The sequence below is a fragment of the Engystomops pustulosus genome, chromosome 4 (genome assembly GCF_040894005.1).
Source record: "Engystomops pustulosus chromosome 4, aEngPut4.maternal, whole genome shotgun sequence".
Taxonomy (NCBI): domain Eukaryota; kingdom Metazoa; phylum Chordata; class Amphibia; order Anura; family Leptodactylidae; genus Engystomops; species Engystomops pustulosus.
In genome coordinates, this window is record NC_092414.1 from 57,254,894 (window position 1) to 57,272,134 (window position 17,241).

Below are 17,241 nucleotides of genomic sequence, written 5' to 3' on the forward strand. Positions count from 1 at the left end.
GAGCTGGAAAAGATTCCAAAATAGCCAATCTAAGCTAAATGTATTTAGAAATATAATCTTATTTAGGCTTATTCTTCATATATTAACTACATATAATGGGTGCATTCTTCACGAGAGGGGTGACAGCAGGCGGCACAGGCCAATCCTAATAATTGTACCTCTGAAACACTTTCAGACACACAGCCAAGAGGTTAGATATTCCCCAAAGAGTCAGCCTGGAAAGTCAGGCTCAGATTGCAGCAGTAGCTTGTTTTCTCCACCCATTCCAGCTCTCGGTCTATTTAACACAGCACAGTTTATGTTTCCTGGCTTTTAGTTCAGAGCAGTGGGAGTTCGCAACCTGCACTTACTCCTCTCAGAATGAATCGCATTGTGCTGCTCGCCTTGACTCTTACTCTGCTGGCCGCATTAGTAGCCTCAGCGAGGTATCCCTATCAGAAAGTCCTACAGCACAGCAGGATCAGGGGCAGACAGCATGGGTAAGACCTGTCTACTATACAGTGCATTGTCCTAAAACCCAGGGCTCTGCTTTACTATTCACTTTGTCTGAGCTTCTGGCTGCACCATGTGCATAGTAGTTATGTTTACTATCATACTGTAGATTATTATACAATATTATGCAGCCATTTTTATCCCATTCGTATATTTCATAATATTAATACTTATATCCTCCATTAACCATTTGTTTATATCCTAGGCCCAATGTATGTGCAGTACAGAAGGTGATGGGGTCCAACAAGCAGTATTATACTAACTGCAAGCAGTGGTACCAAAGAAAGATATGCGGCAAGTCAACGTAAGTTATCTCATACACCTCGTCTTGTGACTCATCACACTGGATGCGTACAGGGGTCTACTGCTCCTGAACAACACTTTATAGCTGCTTAGCATTGTGGGGGTATGACTACTGTTTGCTGAGTGCTTGGTGCTAGGGAATTTGGACAGTAGTTGTTGAGGAACAGCCACATACATCATGTCCATGCTAAAAGTGTCACTTTGCATTTTACATTGTCCTAATAGTAAAAGTTTAGTGACTCTATGAATATTACAGATGACATTATACCTATATGAGGGGATCCCCACCGTTACAGGGGAAAACTATATTGTGTGATCCATAGATGCTGCATGTCTACCGGTTTGAATGCAGTTTGTATGGATCCAGTTTTCACAAAAATGAATGAATGAAAGTTCCATGAATTGTAGAAAGAGCAAATCTATACTTTTTATACTACTCCAGTCACTCTGTGCCAGCCCCATTAACAGAATATATGCACAAAGATATTTTTCAGTATTAAAAGGGCATTGTTTTCTAAGACTATAAAGTATAATACTGAAGTTTTATCAAAACAGCACTCAAAATGTAAAGGTCCCTTGCCCTTCACTTCGAGGTCCTTTACTTTACCTTGAAGAATTACAGCTAACTTGGATGTTGTGATACACATTAGTGTAATACATTATCAATGAGATTAGAAAACTTAAACTGTTTCTTTTCAGAAAAGTGCAGAATTATTTATGGGTGCAATACCAGCACAGCCCATAGCCAAGAGTGGGCACTGTTCTTCATTTTACTCAAATGATAGTATACATGTGATTATATGTTTACACTGATAGAATATAGTGATATACTGTGTATATATATATATATATATATCTTATATGCAATATGTATTTTTCTATATTCTTTATTGCTCTTTGAGAACTGCTGGAGTTGCCGCAGTTTAGTAAGTATAAGTTAGAAGCCTTTTGATGGAATGGTATTCCTTTGCGCTGTGAAAGGAAACTTGAGAACTCAGAGCCAACCCATGAAATTTCAAAGTAGAATACAAAAACTTCATGTATTTACCACCCAGAGTTGAAAAACGATCCCAAGTGACTCAGGGTCAGATTGTTGGATTGATGTCTTGCCCTGCTGCTTTTATAAACACAAGACCATATTCATACAAGAAGAATGACTGAAGATTGCAAAATCTAACTCATTGGCAAGTTTGTGCAACAGTTTTACAGCTCTGCTAACATTCAGTAAATTTAGGCAGCATATGAAAAAACAAGACAACTAATATTCTTTTAGTGGCTAGGAATAAAAAAAATTTAAAAAGTTGAAACGATTGACTCTGTAATGGAACATAGGTTATTGGAAAAAGGTTACATATGTGGGCTTCTCTCCATTTACTGTCTGGAAATGTCAGAGATAGCCGAGCACAGCCCTTGGCTCATCTCCAACAATGTCCAAATGTTTAATTTATTTAAAAAATATAAATATTAATTGTGATCAATTGATTTCTTGTTCTGGTGATCATGGGGATCCCAATAGTCAAATCAGGATCATCTCCTGTAACCTGTTGATAGGAAAAAAACTATTAAACTTGGGGCAACCATTTAAAGATTTAAAGAAGATCTTGTTTCCTATTCATCTTGTTCCCCTATTGAAAACCTCAAGGCTTTGCAGACGTAGAAGGACTAGAATCTTATATTGTTGGTCTTTCCTGCCTCCTTCTTATGATTGAGTTCGCCTTGTCCATCTTCCATGCAGAAGAGCACTATAAAGCAGGATCTCACAGAATTACAGTGGAGATTATGCACACAGTACACACACATATAGCATACACAGTTTTAAGTCATTGGTTTTGAATTGTTCCTATTGTTGAATAGACCCGCCTAGGCCAGATTCAGTTAACAGGAGAGATTTTTGGTGAGCATAAAATGGGCTGGTGGTCAGACTGAGACTATGGGGCATATTTATCATACATCGGCACTCGTGCATTTTCGCAGTGGCATATATCAAGAGGTTTCTGCGCAGCGCTTATTCTACGCCAGGCAGGGCCTGGTGTAGTAAAAACCCCACCCGGAGACTTTTCACATATGAAAAGTCACCGGCAGCAGCCAGTGTGGCGCTGCGGGATGTTACTGTCCACTCCTGGCCGGCCGCATCCCCCTCACATCCCATCACGTCCCACTGGCGTGAAGGTGGTGGAGAGAGCAAAATAATCGCAAGTCCTAGCAATAAGCTAGCATTTGCGATTATTTCAGGGCACAGATGTGGCACAGAGGCCCTGATATATATGCCCCAATAGGTTTATCAATATAAAAGGGTTAAAAAAACATGTTCGCAAATGAGATGACAGGACACAAATTAAACACACAGAACACTATTGCTGAATCAGAATTCTTTTGTATATATGGGAAAATTTATGGGTTGCCTAAATAATAAAGGAGAGGTAAGGAAACCGGTGGGCAGCGTTGGCAGTCAGCTGTTTCACTCTTAGGGTGAAGCTAGAAGCAGACTCCGTCTGAAGTGTAGTGGCTGTACTGGTTCCCTGCACATGCCGATTTCATCTACTGCCATCACAGACATTGCAGAAACAGTGCAATGTAGTGGGAAATTGGTGGGGGTGTTGCAACCCCACTGGTCAGCTATTAAGGACCTACTTTATGCATGGGTCCTTAATAACATTTGCTCAGTAAACCTCATTAATGTATAGCAGAGGAGAGATTTGCTCCAAAAAGTATATTCTTACACTCAGTACATTTATTGCTACTATTTATAAGGAGATGAAACGTTATCTTTAATTCAATGGGTATCCATTCGGATACTGTTACCCTATCTTGAGGATAGGCCATCAATGAAATTCATGGATAACCACTTTAAGATATTGTAAAACAAATAATTGTGATGGCTAGTTATGATATAACATGGATGGGTGAATACATTTGATGAAATGTATAATTCTTAACTCTATGGTATAGAAAGTACAATACAAAACATTTTAGGGCTTATGTTTTTCCCGGTTTAGTCACTGCCTTCTTGTAATATGGAACATTTTTCCACTCATTGCTTACTGGACCAATTCCAAAACCATAATCTCTGCATCAGTTCAGAAGTAGTGAAAACCTCAAACTATTTCACAAAGGGTCTGCTTATTCATACTTCCTTTGGCGAACATACAATATATAAAGATTGATCTGTTTACCAAGCTAAATAACTAGCAACACGCTTTTTTACCTACTAAAATGGAGAAAAGTTTGTTTGCTGATTAATTTACCTTATTCTGCAAGACATTTGACAGACATTTATTAGAAGTCTTAGCCACTAATACAAATATTTCCCAGGGTAAGTACAGAACCCTTAAAGGGGTTGTCCGAGTTTAAAAAAAAAAAAAAAAATGTGGCCGGGAGCGGGGTTACTAAAACAATAAAGCTGTACTTACCTTCCGGTGCCCTCCGGTATCCAGCGCTGCTGTCGCTCCGGTCCGGGGGCCATGTAAACAAACATGGCCGCCGGAGCAGCGCTGGACTCAGCTTCCGGCCGTGGCCGGGTACGCCTATCCGTCCCTATACACAGCATTGTGTATGGGGACCGGAAGGTTGTCGCATCCGGCCGGAAGCTGAGTCCAGCGCTGCTCCGGCGGCCATGTTTGTTTACATGGCCCCCGGACCGGAGCGACAGCAGCGCTGGATACGGGAGGGCACCGGGAGGTAAGTACAGCTTTATTGTTTTAGTAACCCCGCTCCCGGCCACATATATATTTTTTTTTAAACTCGGACAACCCCTTTAAAGCATGACGAATATTGTACTTACCCCACTTAACTTTCCCGGCAGCCCATGGGAGCCGCAGGTCATGTGATAGCAGGACTTGGGATTTCCTGTGACTTCTTATGTCCTGCTGACTTGCTTGCAGGTCAACAGAGCCATGTAGTTATTACTGCGTGTGGCTATTCTTAGAATTCCCCTTCACCCACTGACATGGGAGTGGTTATCGCTGATGGGGTGTGCATATAGCAATGAATGCATGGGGTGGCAGTTTTCTTGCGCAATATAACACATTAGGCAAACACGCCTTGATCATTTAACCACTAACCAATAGGGATAGCGTAACATTACTTTTTACAGCTACAACTTTCTGACAACACACAAGAGAGGGCTGCCAAAAATCTGATATTCTCTGGACTATCATACAGTAACAGTGTCATTTCTGGATTAAGTGCAATGTACAGTTCCCATCCAGTGATTGCTATTGGCTTTACTCGTCCATTACCTCCTCCATGATCCATGGTTGTTGGATCTCACAACTACCACTGCAGACCCTGTGGGATTGGAAATCTAGAACTGTCCATATTGACTCTAGAAAATTAGTCAACTTATTTAACTTCCATTTCCTCCGTTGAAATTGTTGGCTGGTGTTTAAAATATCAGTAGTTTTGGCAAACACTGATCTAAAGTTTATTGTCATTTGAATGGGGCCCCCCTTCTCTTTATAAAAATATAGATATCTATACACTCGCACATTTATATTAAACACATATATAGACACATACACATTTTTATATACTTATATACACACACATATACATACAGTGCTACACTCACACATACACACATTTATATACTTAACTACACTCATGCACACACACATTTATACACTTATACACACATTTTTATACTTAATTACAGTAATACACAAATTTATACACTCTTAGGTTATTACACACACACACACACACACACACACACACATTTATTTCATATTCTCTAAAAGCTCACAGAGGCAGATGAACATATAGGAGAACACAGACATACACAGCATAAATGCCATATATGCCATGATGAAGGATTTTGGATCCGCTACATGTTTTTGCACACACATATGTTAGCTCTGTCATAGCCCGGCAAAAATATGGCAGTGGGCTTCATAGCCCACTGGTTTCAATTCTTTTATGGAAAATATAATTGTGTATGGCATGTTTTGGGCTATGATTTATCTCTGATTCCAGTATGGGACTGTAATATAGACCATATGATTTGGTATTGGTGGTCGGGCACTATCTTTACCTGGTGCATTCACTTGTTGATAACTAGTCTTTTTCTTCCTGTCTAGTATTGACAATGAAGTATCAGCATAAGACCAATAATAACACAACAATAATATAAAATCATTCCAGGAGTAGCACAATCCAGTAGTCACTCACTTTACCAATACAGATTTCCTAGAAGCTAAGTAGAGTCATCTCAATATTTATTATCATTTTAAAAGTCTAAGTGGGAAAATCTGAACTTGTCCCTTGGGGTCCAGTGTGTTGAAATGTGGAAAAGATCTTGTGCATTAGTCACACATGTTTACATCTAACCTTCTACATAATCTTCTAGAACATACAAGAGCTACATCATAAGCCATAAATCACTTGAGTGATTGCTATCAAGACAAGACATCTCATTTATTCTTCTAGTATTACACCTCAGGGACATGGTAAGTGGTTCATATTGTTCCACTTAAGTACTGGACACAAGATATATGAGAATTTACTTATGTTTGGCCATGAGTAACAGGGCACACTGTTTCAATGTAGACTACAGTTGATGTCTCAGTTGACTATCATACACCATTGGACAGTTTACGCATATTTATTGATAGTTGTTGGGATATCCCCCTTTAACTCTTTACAGACAGTTCCTGGATAGAGAAATATTCTCTTGGTATGGGAAGAGTTAACTTTTACCCTTCTTATCTGTCTTACAGGAGAAAGAGCACAAAGGTACAAAGAAGCTGCATTACTTAATGAAGTACATTACAAAGTTAACTATTATCAATGGTTCAATTAATTTCTGAAACGAATATAAAAAAATAGCTTGAAAGGTTTAGTTAGAATTAAGGATTTATCTTAAGAAAGCAAGAGCAGAACACAAGGGGGAGGGGGATTTATCAAGGCTTGTTACCATTTTCCCCTAATGCCACCTCCACGCCAAGTGGGCCCGAGCTGTTAGATAATTCTGCCCGAATTATCTAAGTATAGTCAACGGGGCGGGTAATGTAATCTGTAAAGCCTGTAAAATTATCTATATATCTATATAGATCTATCTATTATATGTATTTATTTTATTGTATTGTATCTATCTATTATATTTATTGTAGTTCCATAATCTATCTTTTATTTTTAAATGTAACACTGATACTCAGTTGTGTAAAAGATGCTACCTGACTCCTATTAGGTTATTATAATGTCATTATTATTTGGAAAGGTATCAGATTATTGGGAACCTTTTTGTTGTAGTTGACAGTTTGTGTGTATATTTTAATATTTGAAGCCATATAAATACATGTGTATTAATTATGCTAAAGATTTCCACTGGGTTCTGCAAAGCTGAGCTGTCCACATAGACAATGAAGAGGATTTCTTTGTGCAAGCATTTTCCACCAGGCATTTTCAATGTCTAGACTGAGTCTGGTTTTGTATTGGAGTTTATATTATGAATGTATGACACATAAATTTTTGTGTCTTGATGAATTGGATAGCGGAAATATAAGTTACACAATATATTTTCATTATTTTAAGTAACTATAAATCCAGTAGTGTGTACAAAGAAATTATTTATAGAAATAAGACTGACTTATTTTTACAAAGTTCAAATATTTTATAATCTTTGTTAAATTAGTTCCTAATGTTTTAATACACATAGATAGTTAGGAACATTTATTAGGGATTGCACCATCAGTAATCGCAATTCCTTGGGAACCACAAGGAATTGCAATTATTTCCCCCTTTACAGCACCTCTATGGCATGTGCTCATGGAGGGGCGTAAAGGGGGTGCAGCCAGCGGCCTGAATGGTCGCTGGTTATGCTGCAATTCTGCCCCACTGCAGCCAGCCACCAGATACAATAAGGGGCCAGAGCCTCCTGTATCTGGGCCTCCGGAGGGACAGGGCTTTCTTTATATACAGGCGCACAATGCTGGTGTATGATAAATGCCCCCAATAAGCATATTTATACTAAGTTTTCATTAACATTTACAATAATAAGGTAAAGCTATCCTTTCTCTACTCGATGGCTTTAGGATGTATTAAAGTACATACTATAAAAAATCTGGTCCCTAGACTGTCTTAAAATTAGATACATACAAGCTCAGATGCATAACAGCATATGACAAATTACACTGTGTCATTAGTCATTTAACAAAAAATTGGGCCAAAAAGTTTAAGGTACATTGCAGTGGGGGGGGGGGGGGGGTGATGATTGGGCCTTGTTTTGTAACCACAGAACCTCAGCAATTGCGGTCATTGGGGTGGATTTAATACATTCTTGTTGCATATTTTTGAGGGATATATTTTTACTCCCATGCTGGTGTAGGTAAAAGATTAGATTGTGGTGGTCAAAAATGTTTGACCTTTGTGCAACAAGCCCAAATAGACAGGTACAAATTTCCAAGCTAAGATAAATGTCGCTATTATAGTCAACCATGAACACTACCATCTAGCGAAGAGCCAACAGAATGGCTGAAAAAGAAAAGAAAAGTGGTTGCAATGGCCCAAAGTCCAGATATCAACCCAATTGAAAAAATACAAAAGGACCCTAAGAAACTTGTGCAAAAATGTATCTGTCAAAATGAATTGAAGCAACAAATGAACTGAAGCAAGATAATTAAACATAGTCATATAACAAAAACAATCAGTTCCAGTTATCTTCGCTAAAGGTGGTTCTATGAGCTATCAATTCAAGAAGGAAAATAAAAGGGTTATTCCCATCTGGGCAATTCATCTGTCATATGTAAATATTTCTTGAATTGAATGTTATTTAAAATGTTCCTGTGTGAAGATAATTTCTCATAAATGTAGCCATGTTGTCCATTACAAACATGTTAGTTTCCTTGGATAGGACCACCATCCACTATAGCAGGAATGGCCAGACATGCGCTATTGAGCCCTGCTGGACCCTCCTGGATTCAGCGTTCATTACCACGGGACGGCTGTGGACATTTTTGTTTCTTTGTGCAATCACTCAAACAGAGGTGGTCATATCCAAGGACACAGTCTTTTTCCTAAGGGACTATATGGCTACATTTATGAGAAATTATCTTCTGACAGGTATTTTTTTTAATAACATCTAATTGAAGATTTGTATATATATATGGTAGATTAATTAAACTGAATGTGGATTCCCAGACAAGAATACCCCTTTAAATTGTTTACATATCGCTTGGCCTAGTTTTTGGTAAATAAATAATGACTTGGTTGAATATGTCGTTTGTTATCCATTGGAGGTTTTATTTACCTAATTTTATGATCTACTAAAAACAAAATATTTTTTTTAATATAACTGCTGTGTCCATCGGAACACTATTCAGTAGCACATAGAAGTACTTTCAAGAACATGCTGTGCCCTTGACCATTTCTTGAACTTAACTTGACATATTGAAGTCATTTGATGACACACGACTAGAAAAGAACTTTGCTCAAGCATTCTTCACCAAGTTTGGAAAATTTAACTAACATTAGGCTGGTTTGTTGTAAACAAACTGTAAGTGTGGAATATTTCCTAAAATATAACTTTTTTTTTGTTGTGTTTCAAATCAGAGAAGCTGCATTTTGCACATAGCCAATAGTCAATAGCCAATATTTGAAGTCCTACTTACAGAATTACGAAAACTCCATTCAAACTCTTGACTGTGTAGATGTACACAAAAATGGCAGGATGTCAAACGAGGAGAAAAGAGGGATCAAAGTGTAATTTTATGAAGTTATTTTTTTTTAAATATATCATTGATTAGATTTAGAATACTTGCAACTCGAGAAAGCTACATACTGCTCAGATCCACTAGAGATTACAGCTAATCTCTTAGACCTGGATACTCTTAGATGAGTTTACCTCTGCAGAATGTCCAAAGTGGTCATCCATAAGAAAATACTAGTGAAGGGCCCACATACACCCCATACACCAAGATCCAACAGAACAAATTTGCCAGTTATTTACCATCAAAATACCTTAAGAAATAAAGTGCTGAACTGATTGAAGGAAATATGGATGTCTGCCCACACTGGTCTTCAGAATTGGAAAGGGGCTTTGTGAATATTTGTCTTCACCCCCTCTACCTTCATTTATCTTAACAAGCTGAGGCAAATAGAATGAAGCATATTGTCTCCTACTACTCTGCTCCACTCTCCTCCTCCTCTTCTCACCTGTTCTTATTTTACTAAAAAATCGCTCGTACCTAAATGCACAGATTTCTGAACTATGCATTAGTCTGTCAGCAGGGAAAAAGGGGCTACAAGCAGCTGGAATGAAGGAAAAAATGAGATTATTTTTAATATTTTTATATCATACTGATTTTTCAACAAAAAGGTAGTCATGAGTTGACCAAGAACAACCCTGTCATACCAGCATTGGATACACAGAGCATTATAGATTTTGGCAGTTACTTTCCTGGGGTTACATCATAAGTGGACTAAACTAATGAAAACAGTAGCTTCTAAGGATCTTAATCTCAGCAGGAGGGACCTACTGTTGGAGCCTCCTAGGTCAAAAGTCTAAAACCCCATAGCAAGTCATATAACAAAAACGTCAGCTTCACGCCAGAATTTATGCCTTTAGAATGCATTATACTTCCCAGGAGATGCCATCTGTAACTATTTATGTGCATGACATAGAATTATAGTTTAACCCAAAAGATTTAAAGAAGGGAGGATAAAATTAAACAGAGTCTCTTGGCACATGTTATGGCTCCAGTCATTTGTCTTGCCCTCCACAACAGAGAGCTGAATGTTACCATTAAACACATCTCAAGAAGTGAGATCTCTTCTAAACAATGAAATGTTTATGCACGCAGCAGGCGCGCTGTAATATGTAATGGAATCTTAGGGAACATCTCCTCCAGCAATTTTTCATCTTCCAACATACATTTTATACACTTTTGGTGACCTGCTACAGTAATAACTAAATATATTTCGTTTCTTCATATATTCAGTATCATGCACTTATCTGTCAAAAACTTTAAGGATTTAAATGTATATAATCCAAATTGTGATGGTTAAATGTCCCCAAAATAGACTGTGTGGATAGTTTTTGGGTAGGTTAATTGATATTTGTAAAAATCTAAATGCGATGGAGGCAATGTGGCTTAATTGGGGTGCACTTAAAAAAGTAAATGCATTGCAATGGCAGAAAGTCTCATGCTGACCGTATGAGACTGATAGGCACGCAAGGGTTAAAGCCCTGAGATCTGTTCTATTATTTTGTTCATCTGATTACTGGCCAAATAAATTCTTTCTGGTGTCTTGGTCAGGTGACAAATCTATTTCCCTCTTTCCTGGTTCCTGTCTTTGTATAATAACTACTGTTATGGTCTGTTGGCTTTCTCCATGGATTTTTGTTTTTCACATTTACGTATTCTTCTAGTTGTGACTTTTGGTTAGGGCATTCTCTTGGTTAGGGATTATGGCCTAGCCACCAATAACAGTATTTACTTGGCTTGCTGACACTAGTTGTAGGCAGCGTTGCCTGGTTAAGGGCCATCATTTAGTGTGATTGTCAAATAGGCAGGGACAGTTTTGGGGCTTATTTTCCCTTCTACTTACTGTTCTGACTTATTTCTCTTGGTTAGGACAGCAACTTTTGAAATACTTATGGCTTCCTATTGCATTTAACATTCCACAACATTTACGATATTGTAAAAAGTTGATTCAGTGTACATCGTTTCTTCAACTAAATAGTAATGCTTTATAGCTGCATGATTTTTTTGGCTATTTAGACATAGAATGGAAACAGAAATTAACCTTTGTCTGATCTAATCAAATGTGGGACTTTCATAAAGTAGGAAAATACTTAAAGGGGTTTTCCCATGGAGAAAAGTTAGGCCCTATCTACAGGATTTGGCCTAACTTGCTGATCAGTGGGGGTCTCAGTGCTGAGACTCCCACTGATCAGCAAGTTAGGCCCAATCCTGTGGAAAGAGCCTAACTTCGCTTTGTGGGAAAACCCCTTAAGTCTTTATTCACATTTGAACTGTGACTATTTTTATATTGATGGCATATAATAATATTTGAGTATTTAGTTATAATACAGTATACAAATTCTGATTGTAGATTGATGTAGATTATATTAATTTTCCAAATATTGTTTTCTTCGGTGTCAGTCATAATAGATTTTTGCTTTAGGATCTTGCATTTACTAAATATATATGGTTTGTGAATATAGCTTTCCTTAAATGTGTCCCCATTTTTCTCTACAAATAACAACAGTATACTACTATTACTCTAATTCTTATTCAATAACTCTTCTTTTTCTTTTTATAGTGTAATAGTCTATGAATGCTGCCCCGGATATGAAAAGGTTCCAGGAGAAAAAGGGTGCCCAGCAGGTAAAGCATCTTACAAAGATCCCTGCAGATTTTGGCCAGGGAATATCATCTACTACCAATCATCATAGCTCACAATTGTTCAATCGTTTTCTACTTTAGATCATGGCAGGGTATCCTTATTCGGTGTAAACCTCTAGATCATGGAATGGTATCCTTATTCTGTGTAAACCTCTAGATCATGTTCATATTCCCTTGTAAGACACTTAGACCATTTTAACTGGATAGACAGATGGCAATTGTATGGTGTTTGTTACCCAACAGCTATCCCAACTTCTAAATAAAGTTTTACATCAGAATTACATCTGATATTTATCTCCTGGAGTTTAGTCAACATTTACATAAGTGTATTTCAAGTTTACATTTCATTGTGTTGACTTAAGTGAATTCAAAGCCAAAAAAGTCAACTTACTCAATATTCTTAGGACGTCAGGGAACCCTCAAACAGTCTTCAATTTAGAGAGTTACTTAGAGAGTTTGGGTACAGTGAAGGGCACAATCATCTTTACATCTATATATAAACATGAAGGAACAACCACATTTTAACAGCATGTTGCAAAATATTGGGTTAGGCAATCATTGCATAACATAAAGGTATTTAATGTAAGTGTAAATATACATATATATACATTGCTAAGAAGCTACATATGTGAATAAATTATGTTCCATAAACAGCTTGATGGACTAATATTGATGTTGGAATGAAAAACATTTTATCAAATGCAGAATAACGGTTCTGTTTATTTGCATGAAGAAACTAAATGCAAATTAATTTTCCAGGGGTGAGTAAAGTAAGATGAAAGCAAATATGAGGATGCAGTCATGGTGAGGGTAGGAGAAAATCTTGTATCGTCCATGGTCCTTCACATGGTTTCTTTTATGTCTTCTGCAGCCCTTCCTCTTTCCAATATTTATGACACACTTGGAATTGTTGGAGCAGCTACAACACAGTTATATTCGGACAGAGCCAACTTAAGACCAGAAATTGAGGGTCCTGGAAGTTTTACTATTTTTGCACCAAGCAATGAGGCCTGGGCAGCTCTGCCAGCTGTAAGTACAGAAGTCTGTCTCTTAAAGGATAAAGTATGATTATTTAGCAGTAAAAGGAGCACAAAGACTTCAAATAACACAAAACATCTGGAGATTCTGTGGATGCGTCTGACATATTTATTGCTAACAATGTCTTGCAGGAAATATTAGATGCTTTGGTGAGCAATGTCAACATTGAGCTACTGAATGCATTACGCTATCACATGGTGGACAGACGTCTTCTCACTGATGAAATGAAGCATGGCGTCACTGTGCCATCAATGTACCAGAACCTGGATATTCATATACATCACTATCCAAATGGAGTAAGTGTTCTTACAAAATGCATTTAGCATAGACTAAGCGCAACAGGCCTTGTTGTATGTAGCAACCAATCGGCAACCCTCTGCCGTGTGTACAGAATCTGTTCTAGAACGGTATCTTTTGTGTACATTTGTCTTCTATTCATGCAGAAGCAATGAGAGAATCACTGTGGTTGCAATAGGCAACGAGGTTAATTTTAGTCAATTCTTTAATATAATTGTAAATTGTTATTACAACTCAGAACACATCATTACAAAACCAGAATGCAGATTTCTATGTAAAATAAAGTTACAATTTTCATCCATCAATACACAACAGGTTTCAAGGCTTATTGTTTTTGTGTCAAGTGGTGGAGACTTGGGGGTACCTGACAACAAATTTAAGTAACAGTCTTAAGGTTCCTCTACTTGAGAAAGTGACAATAAACCTCAGAATCTGGGATTTTTTTTAGATAAACAATAACTATTTTTCTTTAAATGTCTGTCTTCTGTATATCTAATGATCTAAACAAGTCAAGTGAAGTTTTAGACCATTGTCTTAATCCATCTGTAATTTGTAAAATGGAAAGGAAATGTTGACATCTGGCAGGTGAAACTAAAGGAAAGTTTCCACACTAATTTCCAGAGGAAGCATTTTTGTTAAAAGTTTTGCTATTATATTACATGAATTGTTTTGTAACTATTGAATCATGAATATGAGCTTCATACAGATATACATTTACTATGCTCACTAGTGGCAGCTATTGGAAGAATATATTGCACAGTTAGGGAACCTGAGAAATTAAGGAGATGTAGAGGTGAACAAATGATTAAAGATTAGATTTGTTAAAGTTCTGCTGAATTTTTTTGTTAGATTTGAATTGGCCCTGAACCTAAAAATTACAAATTGATATTTCTTTGACTGTCCTACAAATTGGTATGTAAGACCCTTTTGTTCTCTAAAACACCAAATTATAAAATTAAAGTTCTTGTCTTGTTTTCTTTTTTGACTAGAAATGAGCTGATCCCATGTTTGTGTTCAGGTTTGAGGTTCGGCTCCCCTGATTGCTGGTTTGGCAGTGACCAATCATAGCAATGGATAGTAGCCAGGGGTGTTAATTTGCCAATTGACTTTTCAGATGGCAATATGTCGAGGTTACAAAGAATGAACCCTGAACCTGACCGGAAACATCTAGAGATATCTCTAGTTATCTCTAGGAAGCCTAATTGAAGTGGTGCAGACTGACACTAACATAAACAATTAAAGGTCATTTAACAGATTTGTTACACTTATATTCTTATGTAGACAAGATTCATCAGGCTCAATTTGTTGCCTGAAAATTGCCAGATTTATATTGATTCTACAAATTAGCAAATCGCTCATCTCTAGTGCTGTCTACAAAAGAAAGGCCAGAACCAGTCTTTAGTAAAGACTGGAGAACCAGTGTGCTATTATGAAAGGGGCTTGTGTGTTTTTTGATTGCAATGATTATAATGAAAATTGGACCGGAAATAGTTGATCATGTACCACTTTATTGTTAATAGATAGGACAATATTTTTATAATGCTATTTATCACTATTTTTTGGCTTGCTTTAAGACTAAAGACACGGGTGTCATCAAAATTCTATACATAATGGATACGTAAAATAATGCATGAATCCTTTAACCAATTCAATATGTTCCTCAAGGCACATATGTTTTACATTTGTTCCATATGGTTAAGGAGATGTTTCCAAAAAAAAGAGAAAAAAGCGTGCTAAAGAACGGGGGGGGGGGGGGGGGGCTTAACCTGAAACTGCTGGGGTGAAATATCAGGAGTAATATAAGAAAGTATTACTCACTGAACCATAAGAGCAGACATCCAGCAGATGTGGGGCTTCAACTTTATACCTAGATTTTCAGATTCTAATAACCTTTGAACAGCAATACTCTTCGGCATGAAAATTGGCAGGCAGCAAGATATTGGTGAGATGAACTTCTGGGATATTTCCAGAGAACTGTTCAGACTGTTTTAAACTGAGTATTTTAATAATGCAAGAGGATATTTCCCAGGTTATATAGTAACTCTGGACAATTCAAGACTGATTGAAATGTTAGATGTTAACCAAGCAATTAAACTGTAGCAAAGGATAGATGATGGATAGATAAATACAGTAGATAGATATATACTGGTAGATTGATACTGGTGGTTTAATCACATACTAATTTTTTTTTTGCTGTAGTCTTTATCGGTTTTTCTGTTGCCCCGCTGCCCACTCCCAGCCCTCTACCTGCCAACTCCCAGCCCCCTACCTGCCAACTCCCAGCCCCCTACCTGCCCTCTACCTGCCCACTCCCAGCCCTCTACCTGCCCACTCCCAGCCCTCTACCAGCCCTCTACCTGCCCACTCCCAGCCCTCTACCTGCCCACTCCCAGCCCTCTACCTGCCCACTCCCAGCCCTCTACCTGCCCACTCCCAGCCCTCTACCTGCCCACTCCCAGCCCTCTACCTGCCCACTCCTTACATGCTCCAAATAGATGGATAGATAGATGGATACATAGATGGATACATAGATGGGTAGATAGATGGATACATAGATAGATGGGAATCTAACGTTGTGTATTTATTCATTTTGCTATGTTTTAGCTCCTGTTGATAACGTTTTTCCATTCCTGATTGCTTCAGAAAATGAAACCTAAAGTGTAGCACAATTATAAACTTTTTTATATTGGAATCTAGATAGCTAGATCAATAGACAGATAGTTAAAGGCATTAGACATGTGTCTAATAAAAAATAATCTATCATATATGCATAAAGTTCCACAAAGTGGATGTATATTAGTAAGACTCTGTTCTTTGTATTTACCTGGTTCTGTAAGCAGTGCCCTCATTTAAAGAGCCTTATTCCATTGGGCCAGTTGCCTTGTGTAACCATCATGTCAGTTGTCTCCGTGTGTTTCAAGTTGATCTCTAGTGCCTACCTGTGAGCTTGCACTAAACATAGCCACAAGGCTCTGACTTGTTTCATGATGTTTATCTCCAGTTTTCTAACTCCGCCTTTTTCTTTTTGCATTCAGATTGTTACAGTAAATTGCGCTCGGCTCATAAAGGCGGACCATCATGCTACAAATGGTGTAGTCCATGTTATCGATAAAGTAATCACAGCGGTTACAAATAGCCTTGACCAAGTGGTTGAAACTGAAGATAGTCTGGAAACATTGAGGGTATGTTTTTCTTAACTACAATGCCAGTTATATTTTATAAAACAACATTTGTGGCTTACCTAACCTCATAACAGTACCATACAATTACCCTAGAGGACAATTATAAGCTGTGGTTTCATTTTGCTGACAATAGTTGTCGGTTTTTGAGTCGTGCGACCACACTAAAGCTGCTCCAATAAATGACCACTTCATAGCTAATCATTACACTGTGGTTTACTGTGAGAACCGGTCGGAGCCGTCTGAACGAAAAGCCAAGGGAAATCGGGATGTCTGGTTTTTACTCTTGCATTAAATTGTAGCAGGGATGTAAAAATGAACATCCTAGTGTAAGTTCTATTGCATGTATGGTATAAATTGATTGTTCTCAAAAACTGTACAGAATATAAAAGTCTTTATACTACTGTATATTACACCTATCCCTCACCAATCACAGAGCTGCCATCAAAATCTTTCATGTCATAGTGGAAGTTGGATTTGATCTCCTTCCCTCCCCCAGCTGAAATGCAACTAATAGTTGTCATCCTCTGTAGTAACATGACTGGTTGGGAGAGGGATGGGGTCGGATCTTGATATTTTGTTATAAA

At 37.7% G+C, this 17,241-nt stretch overlaps 1 protein-coding gene across 1 annotated transcript in view; it reads left to right on the forward strand.

Annotated features, from left to right (window-relative positions):
- The first annotated feature begins 261 nt into the window (after window positions 1-261).
- TGFBI (transforming growth factor beta induced) overlaps window positions 262-17,241 on the forward strand; it is a 34,926-nt gene continuing 17,946 nt past the window's right edge. Inside the window, exons 1-6 of the mRNA XM_072145960.1 lie at window positions 262-479; window positions 698-796; window positions 12,058-12,122; window positions 13,012-13,169; window positions 13,310-13,474; window positions 16,511-16,657. Coding sequence (XP_072002061.1) covers window positions 361-479; window positions 698-796; window positions 12,058-12,122; window positions 13,012-13,169; window positions 13,310-13,474; window positions 16,511-16,657 — 753 coding nt within the window. The 5' untranslated portion in view covers window positions 262-360. The remainder of the gene's footprint in view (window positions 480-697; window positions 797-12,057; window positions 12,123-13,011; window positions 13,170-13,309; window positions 13,475-16,510; window positions 16,658-17,241) is intronic.